This window comes from Sceloporus undulatus, chromosome 1 (assembly GCF_019175285.1).
Source record: "Sceloporus undulatus isolate JIND9_A2432 ecotype Alabama chromosome 1, SceUnd_v1.1, whole genome shotgun sequence".
Lineage (NCBI taxonomy): Eukaryota > Metazoa > Chordata > Lepidosauria > Squamata > Phrynosomatidae > Sceloporus > Sceloporus undulatus.
In genome coordinates this window covers 376315458-376333057 of record NC_056522.1, presented here as the reverse complement: position 1 = coordinate 376333057, position 17600 = coordinate 376315458, and the positions used below count along the sequence as shown (strand labels likewise).

The 17600-nt window shown below is 42.2% G+C and overlaps 1 protein-coding gene across 9 annotated transcripts; it reads left to right on the top strand.

The window, feature by feature from the left end:
* The first annotated feature begins 5722 nt into the window (after positions 1–5722).
* Positions 5723–16225, top strand: CDKN3 (cyclin dependent kinase inhibitor 3). Of its 9 annotated transcripts, none has more exons than XM_042443156.1 (8): positions 6294–6362; positions 8356–8438; positions 9156–9208; positions 9776–9820; positions 10985–11207; positions 13133–13164; positions 14034–14137; positions 14611–16225. In XM_042443156.1, the coding sequence occupies exons 1-8, from the start codon at positions 6339–6341 to the stop codon at positions 14695–14697; spliced, it is 651 nt and encodes a 216-aa protein (XP_042299090.1). In that variant the 5' UTR covers positions 6294–6338; the 3' UTR covers positions 14698–16225. The 9 variants fall into 9 exon arrangements, with proteins under 9 accessions (XP_042299571.1, XP_042299090.1, XP_042299255.1 ...); XM_042442982.1 differs by lacking the exon at positions 6294–6362 and adding an exon at positions 6741–6939; XM_042443241.1 differs by lacking the exon at positions 6294–6362 and adding an exon at positions 8125–8141.
* The last annotated feature ends 1375 nt before the right edge of the window (positions 16226–17600 follow it).

Below are 17600 nucleotides of genomic sequence, written 5' to 3'. Positions count from 1 at the left end.
AGCATATATGTAAACATCTAAATGTCAAGGCGGTTTATCTTTCCTGCCCAGCCACAGGGCCTGTTGAGATAAGGTGATCCAGGACTGTGAGGATCCCACTTCTTCAGAACAGGGAAGACCTTGGGAACAGTGAATTCAATTGAGGTTTTCACCAGTATTTTGTTCTAGACTCTTGAGTTATGGGACTCTTTATCCCTTCAAGCACAGACAGCAAACCTGAGCATCAGAATATGATCTGGGCACTGAGGTTATATTAGGAAAGGGTGACAACATTAGCTGCTGCACAATTGTAGCATGGATTCCACTTTAACTATCATGGCTCCATCCTACAGAATCCTAGGATTTGTAGTCTAGTGAGGTACCAACTTAGCATTCTATCTGATAGAGAGCTCTAGTGCTGTAGGGGAGGATAGTAGACCAGAGCAATCTGTCAGACAGAACATTAAATTGTTCATCAAATTACAAATCCCCAAATTCCATGGCATGGAGCCATGGGAATTAAAGTAGAATCAGTCTGCTACAATTGTGCAGTGTGGATGCACCTTGCTTTTCATTTTGTTTTGCTAGGGCTGTGTGGGGGAATGCCTTACCCAAGCCTTTGTACCTTGCCCAACCCTTTGAGAGAGTGAAAGCAAAACAATTTCCCAAATAGCTGCAAATGGAGTGGCCAAGGGTTTTTCTTATTTTGAATCATACCATGTTTCTGAAATGGGATTTCTAATATCTCACCTGCTGATTAATAGACAAGGCCATTTGGCCACTGTGATAAGAATCTTTGTTAATTAATCTGCTGGCAATTGGTCTTTTCTCTAGTGGGATACTTCCCAATGGCTCCAGCAAGAAACAATCCAAGGCAGTAAAGAGATTAAGATAACAATCATTGTGACAGCAGGCCTGGCAGAGTCAGCCTGAGGGAATGAAGACACATACCTGCCAAGAGAAGTATTGCCATCCTTTGGGATTTGAGGTTTGGGAATCAAAGCTGACCTCACAGACAAGAGGGATGGAAAACAAGATTGTGATTTATGACAAGTGAAGCTGAAATAGCCTGCCTGCTCTGAGCCTTGTTTGCAACACATCTTTTGTGTATGTGGGGTGGGGGGTGATCTGTGATATGTGGGGTAGAGGATATCATTTTTAAAAGTCTTCCTGGTTTTTTATACTATTCCCATCTCTTCTGTGAAAAGAATTCTGGCCATCACCCAGCTAAAGATTAAGCACTTGCTCTGATGGATTACAATGAGATTCTTAAAAAAAGTGCTTATTTCAGAACCATCCTATCATCTTTCTTTCTGTCTCCCTCCCTCCCGTCTGCCTTCAGATTCGCTATCCAGAAATAGGTTGACTTCTTATTCACTTTTAAAAGCTTTGTATAACTTGGGATATTAATGCCACCGTTCAAGTTCATTTTCAGGCTGCTCCCTCTGAGATTACAGAATCCTAGTTGGAAGAGAACTCAAAGGCTATCCATTCCAACCCCCTGCCATACAGGAATTTGTACAGGAATTTAGGGAAGACACCAAGAGGACTCCAATCAAGAAGAGACCTGCTGGATCAAGCCAAAGACCTATCTAGCCCATCATCCAGCTTTCTACAGTGGACAATCAAATGTCTATGGAAATCACAGAATTATAGAATCATAGACTGAGAGTTGCAAGATACCCCGAGGGTCATCCAGTCCAACCTCTTTTGGCCATACAGAAAGACACAATCAAAGCACTCTCAGATGGGCATCCAGCCTCTTTTAAAAACCTCCAGAGAAGAAGGCATCAACACACTACAAGGCAGTGTATTGCACTGCTGAACAGCTCTTACTGTCAGGACAGGAAACCTATGAGTTTGCAAGATTTGAACAGGGCTGTTAATAGCAGGTCTTGGGAGAGCTCTCATTCATTCATAGGATTCATTCATGGGATTGCCATAAACTGAAGCCAATGATGGAAATCAACAGCAACGTGTGTAACACCCTGTCGCACCCATCCAGTAACAAAGGGTCTCTTCCTAGCACAATTCCCACTTTGGGAGAAAGAATGGACATAAATCCAGTAAGTAAATAATTTCCTCTGTACATGGATGAGATCTCTGCACCAGTCTTACTGGACTGATGCATGTGTGGGTTTGTGAGTCCCCATAATTTCAGTGGAAGAGTTAAGCATGGGCCGCCGCCAGAAGGTCCGCGGGGGAGCCGGAGCCTTCAGACGGCCCGACTCCCGCGCGGACCGAAAAAAGAAGCTCCAAAATGGAGCTTCTTTTTGCGTCGCGTTTGCGACGTAGCGAGGCGCCAGGGGCGCGCTCGCTACGTCAGCAGCGGCGCGACGCGTCTGGACGCTGTGCGTCCGATACGCAAAGATGGCGGCGCCCATGTAGAAAGGGCGCCGCCATCTTGTACGCATTGACTACGTATTAGGGTTAGGGGGGTGCGGAAGCACCGCCCCTTCCTAACCCTAATACGTATTCAATACGTATTTTTTGGCGGTTTGTAACCCGCCTAAGTAAATAAAACAAATAAAACACAAAATCAATGACACTTAAGAGTGTTTATATTCAGCTGGACAGGGGCACTTGGGGCAACACCCCCAATGACGCACAGGGCATACAAAACATGTGTGAAAATACTGTGAATGTTTTATACTATTGTGAACACCTGTTTCTTCTGCAAGCGTGTAACATTACACGAGCAAAAAAAGATCTTTTTAAACTTTGATGTAAAAGCAACCTACATTTGTAAAGCAAGGCTGCCCTCTACTGTCGAAGGAGTCTTGTAACAAAAAGCCTTTCGTTTTCTTCTCTAATATTAATAAAGGGGAGAGAAATCAATAACTCTCAAAGTCATAAAACTCTATAATTAATATTTTCTCTGTGTTAGGAGGGTATCTAGGATTGTCTGGTTCAAGGCTGGCATAAGACATTTTGCTGGTTGAGCTGGAATATAACATTGCAGAGAGTCTTATGTTTGGGAACAAGCTAGACTTGCAGTTGCACACACTCCAACTTTTAACAGAGGAACACTGGGAAGCATGTGGTCAAGATGCCAAAAGTTATTACTGAGGAAGAACACACAAGCTAGAAGAAGCTGCATTTTAGGAGTTTGCTTTTTACTTCATTCTACTGGAAAGGGAAAGATTCTGGCCCTTCTCCTCCTCTTCATCCTGCCGAGTAAATATAGCGCAAAATACTGTTGTATTTCGGATGCCCTTTTGCAGCAAATGAAATAAACTGAAGACAAAAGGAAAAAAAGGCCTAGGCAGCTTTCCTATACTTATATATTTTCTAGGAGCATCCTCTGCTGGAGTCAATGGGATTTACATCTGGAAGAGATACAGAGGGTTGTGCTTGTAATTTAAATACTGTACTTAAATCAGCCTCCCTGTCTGGAAATAAATATGCATCTAAGAATTGTTCAGTCAACCTGGGCTTTTCAGACACATATCTTTCCTCTTCAGTAGTTGTGATCTTTTATAACAAATGCACAATGCCCAAAATGCAAATCTGAAAAACAAAATCCACCAGACCATTCATTTCATTTAAAGGTTCCTGTCTTTTTGAAGGCAGCCCAGTGGCTTGTTAGGCTTAGAAATTATAATTCCAGTGCGCTAATATGCACAAGTCATTCACAGGAGTTCTCTCTTTGTCTGTCCTCATGGTGTAAGCCAGGATGGTTTTTTTCTGTGTGTGTATAAAAACATGCATGAATCATAGAATCTGTTGGAATAATGTTGCTTTAAAGTGTTGTAAAATATTTTGTATGGCTGTAATTACTAAGACATAGCACTTGGCATGATGCAAATTCAGCTCCCAGAATTCCTGACTATTGGCCAAGCTGTCTAGGGCTTCTGGGAGTTGAAGTCCAAAGAAACCTGGAGGCCCAAAGTTTGAAAACCATTGAGCTAGAGCATCCCCTCTCCAGCCTCTTTTTGAAGCCCAGAAAAAGAAACCTCACTACCTCTCTAGGCAATTGGATCCATTGCCGAACTACTCTTACTGCCAAGAAGATTCTTTCAATGTTCAATCGAAATTTACTTATTTAGCTTCAAACCGCTAGGCCTTGGAGTAAAAAGAGGCTGGATGGCCATCGGTCGGGGATGCTTTCAATGAGAGTTCCTGCATGGCAGAATGGGGCTGGATTGGATGGCCCTAGCAGTCTCTTCCAACTCTATGATTCTGTGATTCTATGATTCAATGCTGGCCAAGGAGGTCAGACCAATGACCTATTTCAAGAGTGGGGGATAAAACCTCTGGGGCAGCAGAGAATAAATCTTCTCTCTCTCCTGTGACAGTTCTTGAGGCATTGAAAGAGTGCGATTGTGTCACCTCTCAGTCTTCTCTTCACCAAGCTGAATAAGCCCAGTTCCTTCAGTCTCTCCTCATATGTTTTGTTCTCCATACCTCTTCATCCTCCTCATTACACTCTTCTGAACTCATTCCAACTTGACTCTATCCCTCTTAAAATGAGGTGCCCAGAACTGAACGCAGTAGTCCTGTGGGGTAATTTAAGTTTCCTAAGGCTTCAGCCTTTGGTAAGGAAACAAAAATATTAAATATATAAAAAATGTCAAAGCCAAGGCTGTTAGGGTCTAGCTTTAAATTAGCAGACTAGCAGAAATGTGCCTCTGTCTAACTATACTTCCCTAAAAACATGCAGGGGTAGCCATGTTGGCCATTTAGTAAATTCAAACAAAAATCCACCAAGAGTGATACCTTTACGGGCCGACAATATACTTGTTGCAAGCTTTCGGAGCTCCATTGGCTTCTTCATCAGGCAAGATGTTACGTACCAAACAGGAGAAAAGTACTTATTTTTCATATTTGCAGGCATCTTACTAACATCTCTATTATTTTTTTCCAGGTTTGGTATGTAACATCCTGCCTGATGAAGAAGCCAGTGGAGCTTCGAAAGCTTGCAACAAGTATAATGCGAAGTCGAAGGCTTTCATGGCCAGCATCCATAGTTTTTTGTGGGGTTTTGGGGCTATGCGGCTATGTTCTAGAAGGGTTTCTTCCTGATGTTTCGCCAGCATCTGTGGCTGCCATCTTCAGAGAAGAAACTCTTCTAGAACATGGCCACATAGCCCCAAAAACCCACCAAAAAATAAGTATATTATACCTCCCTAAGAACTGAGACTGACTCCAAAAACAACAAACACATAGCTTGCAGTTTAAAAAAGTTTATTAATGGCTTTATATACAGTATATACATAAAGGCTATATCCTAAACTAGCCAGTTCAAGTGGGGTGTGTCTTTATCTCATCCTCTTTCCAAAGAAGGTTGAGAGGGCAGGAAGATGGAAACACAGCTCAGCTGAAAATACAGTATGTTGAGAGAATGTTATGTCAGTCCCAAAGCGGGAGTGACCTAACTCACAGGGTTAATTTAAATGAGAGAGGGGAGGTTGCATGCAGGAATTCCCTATCTATCCAAAGGGGGAAAGAGAAGGCAACAAAATCTTCCAATAACTCCAACTGAGGCCTAACCAGCACAGAATATAGTGGGCTGTTACAGCTGGCCCCACATTTAAGGCTTTGACTTTTGTGGATTTGATCATTCACAAATTTGATTAATATGTTCTCTCTAGTAATATCTAGGATTCTATGTCCTCCAGTGTAACTCTATGGTCACCTTTAACCAAAAGCCACACTGGAGGACCCAGAGATTCCTAGAGAGAACACTTCTCTGGGCATTTGTAGGTCCTCCAGTGCAATTTCATGTTTGACATCTGGCAGATCTTGACCACAGAGTAGCACTGGAGGACCTTGAGATTCCTAGAGAGTGTTCTCTCAGGTAATATATATATATATATATATATAGAGAGAGAGAGAGAGAGAGAGAGAGGGGGGGGGGTTTTTTTTTTTTTAATTTGTGTGTGTTCCACTTTTTCACAACTTGCAAGGAGCCTATGGCAACGCCATTTATTTCACAGTTTTCTGAGGTATTCAGAGGTGGCTTTGCCAGTTCCTTTCTCTGAAAAAGAGCCTCCAGCGCCTGGTATTCCTTGGCAGTCTCCCATCCAAGTACCAACCAGGGCTAAGTTTAAAGCTTAGTTTCCAAGATCAAATAGGGATTTGTGTGGTGTCTTACAATCAGAACAATTCCTCACTAAATCGCCTCAGTCAGGCTATATAATTTAACGTAATTTATAGCGGGGAGCAAACGCGCGCCTTAAAGCCACCGTCCAATCAGCGTTCTCCTTTCAAGCCAAAGCGAGAAAAAGAGAAGGAGGCAAGAGTAGGGCTGCGTTCTCTCGCGCCACCTGATAGGTCAAGACGCAACCATCTCAAGCAGGTCCGCCCCGCCCCCTTGTTCGAAGCCGTTAACGACCGTTGCTCTGTTTTGAAAGGCGATGGCGCGAGCGCGCGCCTCTGAGGTGAGGCGGGGCGGGGCGGTATCCTAGCAACGCCGGAGACGGGCAGGGGGACCAGCCAGTCATGTGCCCCCTTTCTGAGTTTTGGAGGGAAGCTTTTTCTGGGAGGCTCATCATTATTATTCCCTCAGTTCTGTCTGGAAGTTTCTTTCTTTCTTTCTTTCTTTGGACTGCTGCTCCCAGTATCCCTCTGCTGCTGCTGCAGACTCATACATTCAAAGAAATTTAGGTCCCCAAACCCACTGGAGAAATAATCCAGTTTGAGAGCGCTTTAACTGCCTTGGCTCAGTGCTAGGGAATCCTGGGAATTGTAGTTTTGTGAGACATTTAGCCTTCTCTGACAAGAGAGCTCTGGTGTGGTCACAACAAACTACAATTCCCAGGATTCCCAAGCATGTGACAAAGGACCTAAAGGATAAATCAGTGCCAAAGAACTTACAAAATGCCAGCAAGCATATCTGTTTGTGCTGCTCGCCCTAAAGGCTGGATGGATGAGAGAGTAGAAGGCACCAGTACTTTCAGGGCAGATTACATTCTTGACTTTTACCAGGGAATGGCTCCTTTCTTCATAAGAGCTAAAGTACAGTACTTACTTTCACCCATGGATAAGCTGAACCGTGTTTTTGGAGGATTGATTTTTTGACTAAAATTTCTAGATTTATACTTGACTATATACAGTACTTGCATTTGCATGCTTTCAAACAACTAGGTTGTTACTAGGTTGGTCAGAGGCTAGCCCCTCTCTGACCCAGGAAGCCTCCTTTTGACCATCCATTAAGAAGCCAAGCCCTTCCTCCAGTCCATCTGCCTTGGTCCAGGCCTCAGAGGTGGAGAAGATCTGCTGGACCTGATCCTATTCCCCACCACCACTCCCTTCTCCTTTTGTGTCCTGTCTTCATAGACTGTAAGCCTGAGGGCAGGGAGCCGTCTGACTAAAAGATTGTATGTACAGCGCTGTGTAAATTTACAGCGCTTTATAAATAAAGGTTAATAATAATAATAATAAACTGGAACTAGTGATGGAAGCTCACTCCATCATGTGACACTTGGGCCTTGAACTGCTAACCTTCTGACCTTATGATTGTCAGAATTTGCTTCTCATCTACTAAGCCACTTTGTCCCTGAGAATAATAATAAATAGTAAAATAATAAATAGTTTATTTCTAGCCTGCCTTTCCATGAGATCAAGGCGGGTTACAACATTATAGAGCAACAAACGATAAATATCACCAATACAATATAAAACAAAATCAGAGATTAAAACAAGGAATTAAAAACACAGATTAAAAACCTTACAAAAACTAGCCAAAGTGCAGGTGCAAAAGGTGGGAGGGAGAAAAAGCGATTACAACTGGGGGAAAGAGAAAGGTTTTGAGTCTCTTCCTGAATTGGTCGAGGGAGGGGGTCAAGCAGAGCTCTTCGGGAAGCGAATTCCATAACTGCAGCGGGGCTGAGATAGAAAACGCCCTCTTTGCAGCTGTAGAGCGCTTCCAGGGTGGAACCCTCAGAAATTGCTTCCCGGTTGACCTGAGTGTGTGGGGCGGACTATATGGGGAGAGGCGGTCCTCCAAGTACCCTGGGCCCAAGTAGTAGTTCATCAGCATCTGGAGAGCCATAGGCCCCTGGTCTTTACAGCCACGGCAAGGCCTCCTTCCCCCTCAGCTCTACAATGAGCTGAGGGGCCTGGCCGGCCGGCTAGGTCCCAAAAAAGGAGGCCGCCATGGCAAGGCCTCCTCCGCCACAGCAACTAGCATGAGCTTTCCTGAGATGCATCTCTCACAGGTACAATCTCATAAATGTTTTTGGCTTGTAGTTGATTGTGTCCTCCATTTTTCTTGAATGTCCTACATTTTCAGGCAAATTTGCCCTACATTTTGTCCTGCATTTCCCCCGTTTTGTCCTGTTTTGGTGTTAGCAAATTATGGCAACCCTAAGCGGTATAGAAATGTAAATGCCATTGCTATTGTTAAATAACAGCTTGGTATCTTTCCTTAAGGCATGTGCAGTGCCGACAAATGAGTTTGACTCATCAGATGAAGAACCCTTGGAAGAAGAGCAGACACCTTTTCAAGTATCCTGGTAAGCTGCAAACAGAAATTTGAATGTTAATAGAAAATAGAGTTGCCAGAGTGAAAACCTGGAGAGGCCTCCTGTGCCCTTTAATGGTTGTTTTAGAAGAGACTTAAAGGCATACAACATTTGCGTCGTGGGTGCGTCACAGTGTGCCAATAGCGTACTGATGACGCTCTCCCCGTGCACCCAAAAGAACCCGCTCGAGCCCCTTTGTGTCCCTAGGTAGTCACTGATGGTAAAAGGCATTCCATGCAACAAAAGCCTTTTCGCCTTACAGATAATGCTGACTCCAGGAGAACCGCTCCAGGTTCCAAACCTACTTTCTCCCAGGGCAATGTAGAGCCATGGCAAATCCCTCTTGTTGGAAGTCAGATTTATTGGCCCTTATCCAGTGTCCAGTCACCTTCAGCTGGATTGAAAGGAATCTATTATCTGCATAAGTCAAAATGCACAGCAAAAATAATCCAGTTTGAGACCACTTTAACTGTCCTGGTAGTTTATGTGGCACCAGAGCGCTCTGATGGAGAAGGCTAAATGTCTCACAAAACTACAGTTCCCAGAATTCCCTAGCATTGAACTGGGGCAGTTAAAGCGGTCTCAAACTGGATTATTTTTGCAGTGTGTTTTGGACTATAGGGAGGTTTCCTTTTAAATGCAATTTAAATGCAGTTGTGAAAGTTTCCTTCTATTTTCAAATTCTTTCTTTCTTTCTTTCTTTCTTAGGCTTGCCCTCTCACCAGTTTATTCCCAGTTTCTAGGAATATGTGCATTACCAGGTATGTGGTAATGGCTAATGTTTATTAATTTATTTTAATGGCCTGTAAATCTTAATTTCAAAAAAATATGCACTGGATGTCACTCCAGTGACTTTCTCAGCGGCTGCTCCCAGACTTTGGAACTCCCTGCCTCTTCTGGCCTTATCCTTGCTCTCCTTCTGCCAGCAGGCTAAAGAATTTTTATGCCATTAGTTCTGTCACCAGTTCCAGCTTCTGCCAACCTAGCAGTTCAAAAGCATGCAAATGCAAGTAGATAAATAGGTACCATTTCTCAATGGGAAGGTAACAGCATTTGGTGCAGTCATACTGGCCACATGACCACCAGAGCAGTCCTTGGACAACACTGGTTCTTTGGCTTAGAAACAGAGAGGAGCACTGCCCCCTACAGTCGGTTACGACTGGACATTCATGTCAAGGGACTACCTTTACCTTTTTAACTAAGCCTATCTGTTGGTAGTAAATTGACATGGATGTCTTAAATTTGTTTTTTAAAAAATACTTGTTTCAATGTTTTTACCAGTATACCTATTTATTTCTCTTTCATTCATTTACCCTGCATCATTTTAGGTTGCCGGTTCAAAAATATAAGAAGAAGCCTTCAAAAGGACATAGGTAAGTGTATGTCAACCAAAAGGGGAGTTTCTACCATCCTTTGTTGTTGCTGTTGTTATTGTTAGCAGCCCTCGAGTCAACCCCAACTCATGGCGACCCTGTGAAAGAGATCCTGTGTCCCAGATCCTCTGTCCTTAAATGTCTGGCAGAGTTTGACTTCCAACAAATATCAGGATGGTTGACATCCCCCCCCCCCATTATTACTACATCTCTCCTTTCTGTATGTGCGATCATCATCCAAGTCCTTAGAATGAGCTGTATTAGATCCCCACAATGACATCACTGTTGTTTCTCTCCCCCTTAATGTTTAATGCTTAATGTCTGAGGGCACTTGGAGAAAGGTCTCAAAAGCAAAAGGTAGGGTGTATCCACTCTACATAGTTATAGAAGTTTGATACCAGTTTCATTACCATGGCTCCCTCCTATGGAATTCTGGAAATGGTAGTTTGGGGAGGTACATAAAATTCTCTGCTGGCGAGCTCTAGTCCACTCCCTTGCACTGCCGCACCACAATTTGAGAACTCTTAAGTATATCAGCAAGTCATAAATCCAAGAAGCTATAAACCCGGGATTTCATGGGATGGACTTGCAGCAATTAGTGTCAAATTGCTATAATTATGCAGCATTGATAAACCATTAGTGCATGGGCAAGTTCCCATAGGCATCTTAGTTAACTGTGTGAGTTTAAATATAATGATCAAGTGAGCAATTAAATATCCACAAATATATGCAGTGGAAACATGCTTCAAAGAAAAAGGTAGATGGTTCATATGATGTTCCCCTGTTTTGCAGCGAACAGTATCTCACCAGAGACCCCTTCCCTTCTGTCTTATTCATCTGTCTCATTTGTCACCTGTAGTTTTCTGCAGGTTCTTGTTTTGCAAATAATGTAAGCACCGTAAGAATTTTCTATTTCATTGATCTGCACATTTTGGTCATCAAAATTCTTTTTAATGTGAAACCATTTCTTATTTCCTACTGTCAGACACCAACATTTTCGATGCCAAAAGATCAAATTGTAGCAGTTTCTGAAATTAAGGTCAGCTCTAAACCTAACATTCTTAAATTTTCTGATAGAGAGATCAACCTGAAACGTTTTCCAAAATTGAATTCGTACGGCTTGAATAACTTATTAGCATTTTAACAAGCAAAATATTTTTGCAGAGGAATTGAAGAGCTATGGAGTACAGGATATATTTGTACTCTGTACCAGAGGAGAACTTTCCAGGTACCGAGTCCCGCACCTCCTAGAGGCATATCAGAACCAGGGGATCATTGTGCACCATCACCCCATTCCTGATGGAGAGACACCAGATATTGCCCAGTGCTATGTGATTCTAAACGAACTTAGGAGCTGCCTTGAATGTAATCGGAAGACCTTAATACAGTGAGTTCTAGTCCACTCTTCTTGTTCTCTTCCTCCATACATGTATATGCTGCAATCCCCAACTTCTGCTAAATGACATTTGTAAAATTTCTCTGCTCTTAGCTGTTGTCCCCTTTGCTTTATTATCCACCATAACTGGAAAACAGTAAACAAAATGGAAACATGGTTCATGACCTTTGGCCCTCCAAATATTTTTGAACTTCAGCTCTCAGAATCCTTGACCATGGGTCAGACAGATTGAGGCTTCTGGGAGTTAAAATGCAAAGCTTTTGGTAGAATCAAAGTTGAGAACCAATATCAAGCAGATTCCACAACCAGGTAGTAGCATCACAAGCGGGGTGCAGACTGCACCAGGTGGTATCCTAAGGGGGGATTATAGCACTGCATTAGGGCAGAAACAGGCTGTGGCATTCACCTGTGTCCCTTTAAAGTCTGGAAGAGATGGGGTGAGACTCAGTGGGAGGAGAAAGGAGAGTTCCCAGTTTTTTTAAGTTAAAAATATTTTTTAAACATTTTCTTTTAATAGTTTAAAATTTTCTTTATTTTTTTAACCAAATTTTCACTTTAACCACATGAACCATTCTATGTGGAATGCACTCCCTCGGAAGGTGATAGAGTCTCCTTCCTTGGAGGTCTTTAAACAGAGGCTGGATGGCCATCTGTCAGGGATGCTTTGATTTGGATTTCCTGCATGGCAGGGGGTTGGACTGGATGGCCCTAGTGGTCTCTTCCAACTCTATGATTCTATGATTCTATGTGTAAATACATTTAAGCTGTTCATTGATATTGTAATTTAAAGTAATAATTTAAATTTTGCTAGTTGTTTATGTCACAACTGTTGCTAATACATTCAACGATATATTGGAATTACAATTTATGGGTAAGATTAGTACAAAAAAACCCACTGGTGCTGCAGTGGTTAAATGCTTGTACTGCAGCCACTCACTCACAAACCACAAGGTTGCGAGTTCAATACCAGCCAAGGGCTCCAGGGTTGACTCAGCCTGGCATCCTTCCATAAGTTGCTAAAATGAGTACCCAGCTTGTTGGGGCAAATTAGCTTACACTTTGTAAACTGCTTAGTACATCGGTAAGAGGCATAGAAATGTACTTGCTATTGCTATTGCTGTATGGTTTGGTATGGAAGAAGGTCAGTTGGGGGGGGGGACACCATTAGTTATTGCACCAGGTGACATCTACCCTAGTGATGCCGCAGGTTTAGCCCGGTACTTTTTAAACAGGAGGAGAAAGTCAGTGGGACTGCAAAATCAAAACAAGAAAGATGTCTTACAACTTTCAATTTTAGACTGTTGCTATATATTTTAAAAATCTTACTACTCCATCTAAGGAACTTAAGAGCAGCATTTAAGAGAAGGCCAGCAGTTTCCTTGACAATACTGGAAAGATCCAGACAAAGTAACCTGAGGGAGACACTGTTCAGGAATATGTGATAACTAATCCTCATTAATGAGAAAACTACCCATGACGAGCCTCATATAAAAGATGTTTTAGAAGTGAGAGGCTTGAGAAATGATGGCTGTGATCCTACAGTTTTATGTCCTCACCCTGGCAGCTGCTACTGCCACTTATTAGTGGGGAGGAGAAGGATGGGGAATGCTATTCAGATGATGATGATGTGGCTAGTCTCAGCTTGGAAGGGAGGACACTTGAGGATCCTCTCACTGGTTGAATGTAACTACTTTTCCTTCCCTTGGAACCCAGACCAACCACATTTTCACAATCTGAACTTCCTTCTCCACACCCCCTTAACCACTGCAAAGCAGCCCCTCACAGGGCTTGAGAGCAGTGGAGGGTGGTGAAATTTTAGATAGGGAATAAAGACTCTAACATTGCAGTTACTATTATTGCAAAATACTTGGTTCAGATTTTAAAAAATAAATATCCAATACTTTTTCTTCTTTCAGCTGTTACGGTGGACTTGGACGATCCTGTCTGAGTAAGCAAAGTCTTTTTTTAAAAAAATGAATACACACTGAGCATTGTTTTTAATTAAAATCAGTTGTAATAGTCTCCTGCCTAAATTGGTCTGTCCATGAATCTTGCGTGATACAAAAGTTTCTTCTAGCAGTAAATAACATGCTTGTTTTCGTTAGTGGGTTAGAGGAGTTCCTTATGCCTTGTGCTTCCTCTCAGATAGATACTAAAGAACAGGTTTCTTTGCAGCAAACTTCATTGGAAAAATAGGAGAAGATAATTCATTGGTTTCTGTAATTAGTAAGAAACAATTTTTGAATAAGCTGGCTATGAGAAGCGAAGATGGGCATGTGCATTTCAGAAGCAGGACTCACACAGTAACTCCACCATGTTTGACAGAATGGGCTAGCAGAGGGAAATACTTGGTTTTAAAACTGAGTTCTTCCAACACAACAAAAGAATATGGTGGCACACTGAAAGACTTACATATGCATTGTGGGAGAAAGCCTTCTGAATTAAAGCCCACTTGATCATGATGTATGTAGAGACATCTTGTAGCAACATATTTGAATTGATCATGATGTGTTAACCACAGCTGGTAGTTATATGTACCAAAGGGAGAAAAAAAGTCTTGATGGCTGCTTCTAGACTCTCTGGCTGTAGGGCAAGCCTTTCTTAAGCCTCAATAATCTGCAGTTAGGTTTCTCAGAAAGTGTTCTTAGAAGGGAGTGAGGAAACATGGTTTGAGGGGATACAGTTTAATCTGAGACGTATCTACTCAGAAGCAAGCTCTGTTAAGTTTAATTGGACTGGGAAAGTGTCTTGGTTCACATTCCTCTGGCTTTCGAACAGGTTCTGCCACCACACTAAAAAAATGTCATTTTTTTACAGTTGCAGCTTGTCTCCTGCTTCAGATATCTGACACAGTTGCCCCACAGCAAGCCATAGACAGTCTGAGAGACTTGAGAGGTTCAGGTGCAATACAAACTATAAAGGTAAGGGTACAGCTGAGATGGGATTGCTGGGGAGAGTGATTGAAAAGGCTAGCAGATGTTTTGCTCCACAAAAAGTGTGTCTCCTATTTTTCTAAGAGTTAAGTTGAATATCATTTTGGTGGCAGGATCCAAAATTCACTATTTTTGGAACCACAAGGTCACACCCAAATCCTCCACTGCTATCCCGATACCTCTGTTAATACTTATATTTTATTCTTTTGTATGACTCTTGTTTTCATCTCCTCTTAACCTCTCCTGCTGCTGTTAGCTGTAGCTGCTGATTCTACCTCCCTGACTCTCCTCTTCAAATTCTTCTGAAGTGTGTTATTTCTTTTACAGTTAGTCTCAAAGGTGCTACAAGATCCGTTTGCACAGTGTTTTTCTACTCACTTCAACATGTGTTGTTGCAGAATAGGTTTGATCACCCAGATAGTGTTTGTTCAACTTAAATCACCTTCTGCTTTTTCTCACAGCAATACAACTACCTCCATGATTTTCCAGAGACCTTGGCAGCCCATACATTGACAGAAGGCACAACAGCAAGATCAGTATCCCGATAATGCCAAAACAGTGGAATTGGGCTACCTGTTATATATACATCACATAGTGTTCCCTTTGTGAACACAGCAGAAACTGAACCTGCCTCCATGCCTCATGGGAATTTAGTTGCCTGTCCATAACCCTTGGCAGTTTATTAGGAAAAACAATAAATGCAAACAGAAGAGAGATATGCATAAAGGTAAAGCTGTAGATTGGATTCATAAACTACAGAGAGATGAGTAGTAGAATATATAATAAACATCATTTACTTTAATTTTAATTTTTAAACTTTTTAAACTTTCTTTCTTTCCATACCCTATTTTTCCTGGTGAGCTGGGAGATGTATGTTTGCTGTTGTCAAATTTTTTTGAGATTGACAGGAAACCCTGACTGAATCAGACAGCTTTATGTGGTGAATTTTCAGCTTTTTTTCTTGGATTGTGTTCTACTGGCAACATCTGATGTTCCAGGTGACATGTTTGACCTGGGCTTCCTTTCCAAGTATTTCAACAGTCATTGTAAGAGAGTATCCTGTAAGGTTCTCCATTACCATGGCTTGATGTGCATCTACTAACAAGTAGATCTATTTATAGAAAAGTGTTCTTGCTTGCTACCTGATAAAATGAACTGGAGCAATTACTTGTACACAAACAGACCTGCAAACAAGCATACAGTTTGAACCTACACTTTGGGACACCATCTTCTTGTGTGCCTTTTTAGACTTAGACCCTGAGGTGAACCTATCATGGGAGTTTCCTGGAAAGACTTCTTGAGGAGGGTTTTGCCTTCCTCTCAGGCTGAGAGTGTGACTTGCCCAAGACAAGTTAATTTCCATGGCCAAGCAGGGATTCAAACTCTGGTCTCCCAGAGTCCTAGTCCAGCACTCAAACCACTACACCAGGGTTTCTCAAAAAATTTCCCCCTGTAATCCCCTTTTCATCTACATGCAGACATCACCCCCACACACACACTTATAGTACAGTATATGAACCAAAATATTTTGTGTAGCATGCATATTTTTGTTTGCCTCACAGACAGCACCCTATTGATGGCACCTCTCTCACACACAGGCCCCATGCACCCTCCACCTTAACTTCTGGGCTCTCATGGTCTCTGCCTCTTCTTTTCACTTCCCTCTCCCCTAGTCAAGAAACCATCTTGTAGTGGCAAAGGCCATGTGCCTGCTACACCAAGGACAAACCGTATGGAGAAGCTGAGCAGGATATTCATAAAAAGGGAAAGCTGGGTTTTGCCATGTCTAAAATTGGGGGAAGGGTAATAGGGGAAGACATTTAAGCATTGCTTTTGCAGGGATGGTACATGCACACACAGACTTGCCCCCTTTTCACATTTGCTGCACCACCACCACTCGAGAACTATTGCAATACCTCAGTCTGCTTCTTGGGACACATACTCACAATTTTACTGAACGGCAAGGTGAAGCACCCCCCCAAACAGATCTGCTCTGGGGCTGCTGTTCTGTATGCTGCTTGAAAAGGCATTATGAACTGCTTGCTTGCCAATGATTCTGTTGTAGAAGTAATTTTGTGAAACAGCAGCAACCAGTGTAATTCTTGTGTGTTTTGTGTCAAGTGCAGGGGGGGGGGGATGCATCAGGGGAAGGTATCAGAACAAGGAATATTTTGCACTTCTTTATTACTAGCAGAGGCAGGACGCTGGAGGGGTGTGTCTCAATTTTTGCAGACGCATTTGAATGCATGATCCATTACACTGAATCTCACTCCAATTCCACCCCCTTCAGGAATAGCTTTTGCTCTTTATATATATAAATACAAGACCTATATATATAAATACAAGACCATATGTACTGCTATCCTAGTACATATGTCCACAGCCTATGGACTGCCCAGTAAGTGCACCCAGGAGATTTTGCATTCATTTGTATTCAATTTAGTACCCTCTTTCATGGTTCAGGCATTACAGTAAATACATTTTAAAAAATAACCCTACTTGACTTTTCTGCTGTTATTACTTAACAAGAAAAAACCTGAAAGCTTTATGTAAACTGGACCTATCTAATCAGTTGTTACCTCCTGTTCTGTTTGAATTTTCCTGCACTAAAATAGCAAGGATAATACAATTGAGGGGTTATTCAGACGGTGAAAATAATCCAGGATGAATCTGGATTGAATCTTCATTGTTCACATGCATCCTGAATGCACCAGATTAAGTTTGGGGGATGCCAAAAACCCATTGATAATTGATAATAGTTTTTTTCCCATGTTTTTAAAAAAGATTCACACCATCAGCAGCGTGAATAACCAATTTAAATAGACCCGGGATAAAACTCTGCATCCCTTGAATGAGTTTCAAATACATTCGCACCACTGGCTCCATCCTTATTCGAGTGCTGGCACATAAGCAACCGAACTTGCAGAGATGCACATCAGTGCAGTTCCATAATGTGAGTAACAAACCCAGAATGCATAGGTGAGATTACCTCCATAGTGGCACTAAATAAAACCATGTCTGAATGATGCTTTATGGCTGTCACCCTTTTTGATGTGACCAATGAATCAAAGGATTAGAATGAAATGAACTGACTTCTTGTTTTCTTTCTACACAACCTTTAAGTTGCTTCTAATGTCTTGATGTTAGTTTAGCCTGAAAGATGTCAAGCATTACACAATCTTAGAGGACACTTCTGTTCCATAAATTTGTTGTGTCAGAAAGCTGTGGTTGTGACATCTTAGCTTATGTACATTCCACCAGAATGTTAGGAAATTACTTCTTGACAGTAAAGGCTAAGAGCTGCTCTGGCACCCGGTGCACTCTCCTCCTTCCAGAGGTCTTGAAGCTGAGGCTGGATGGCTATTTCCCAGGAGTTCTTTAGTTGTATGTTGCTGCATGATGGGTTTGGACCCCACAGCCCTCATGGTTCCTCTCTTAATTCTGACTCAGT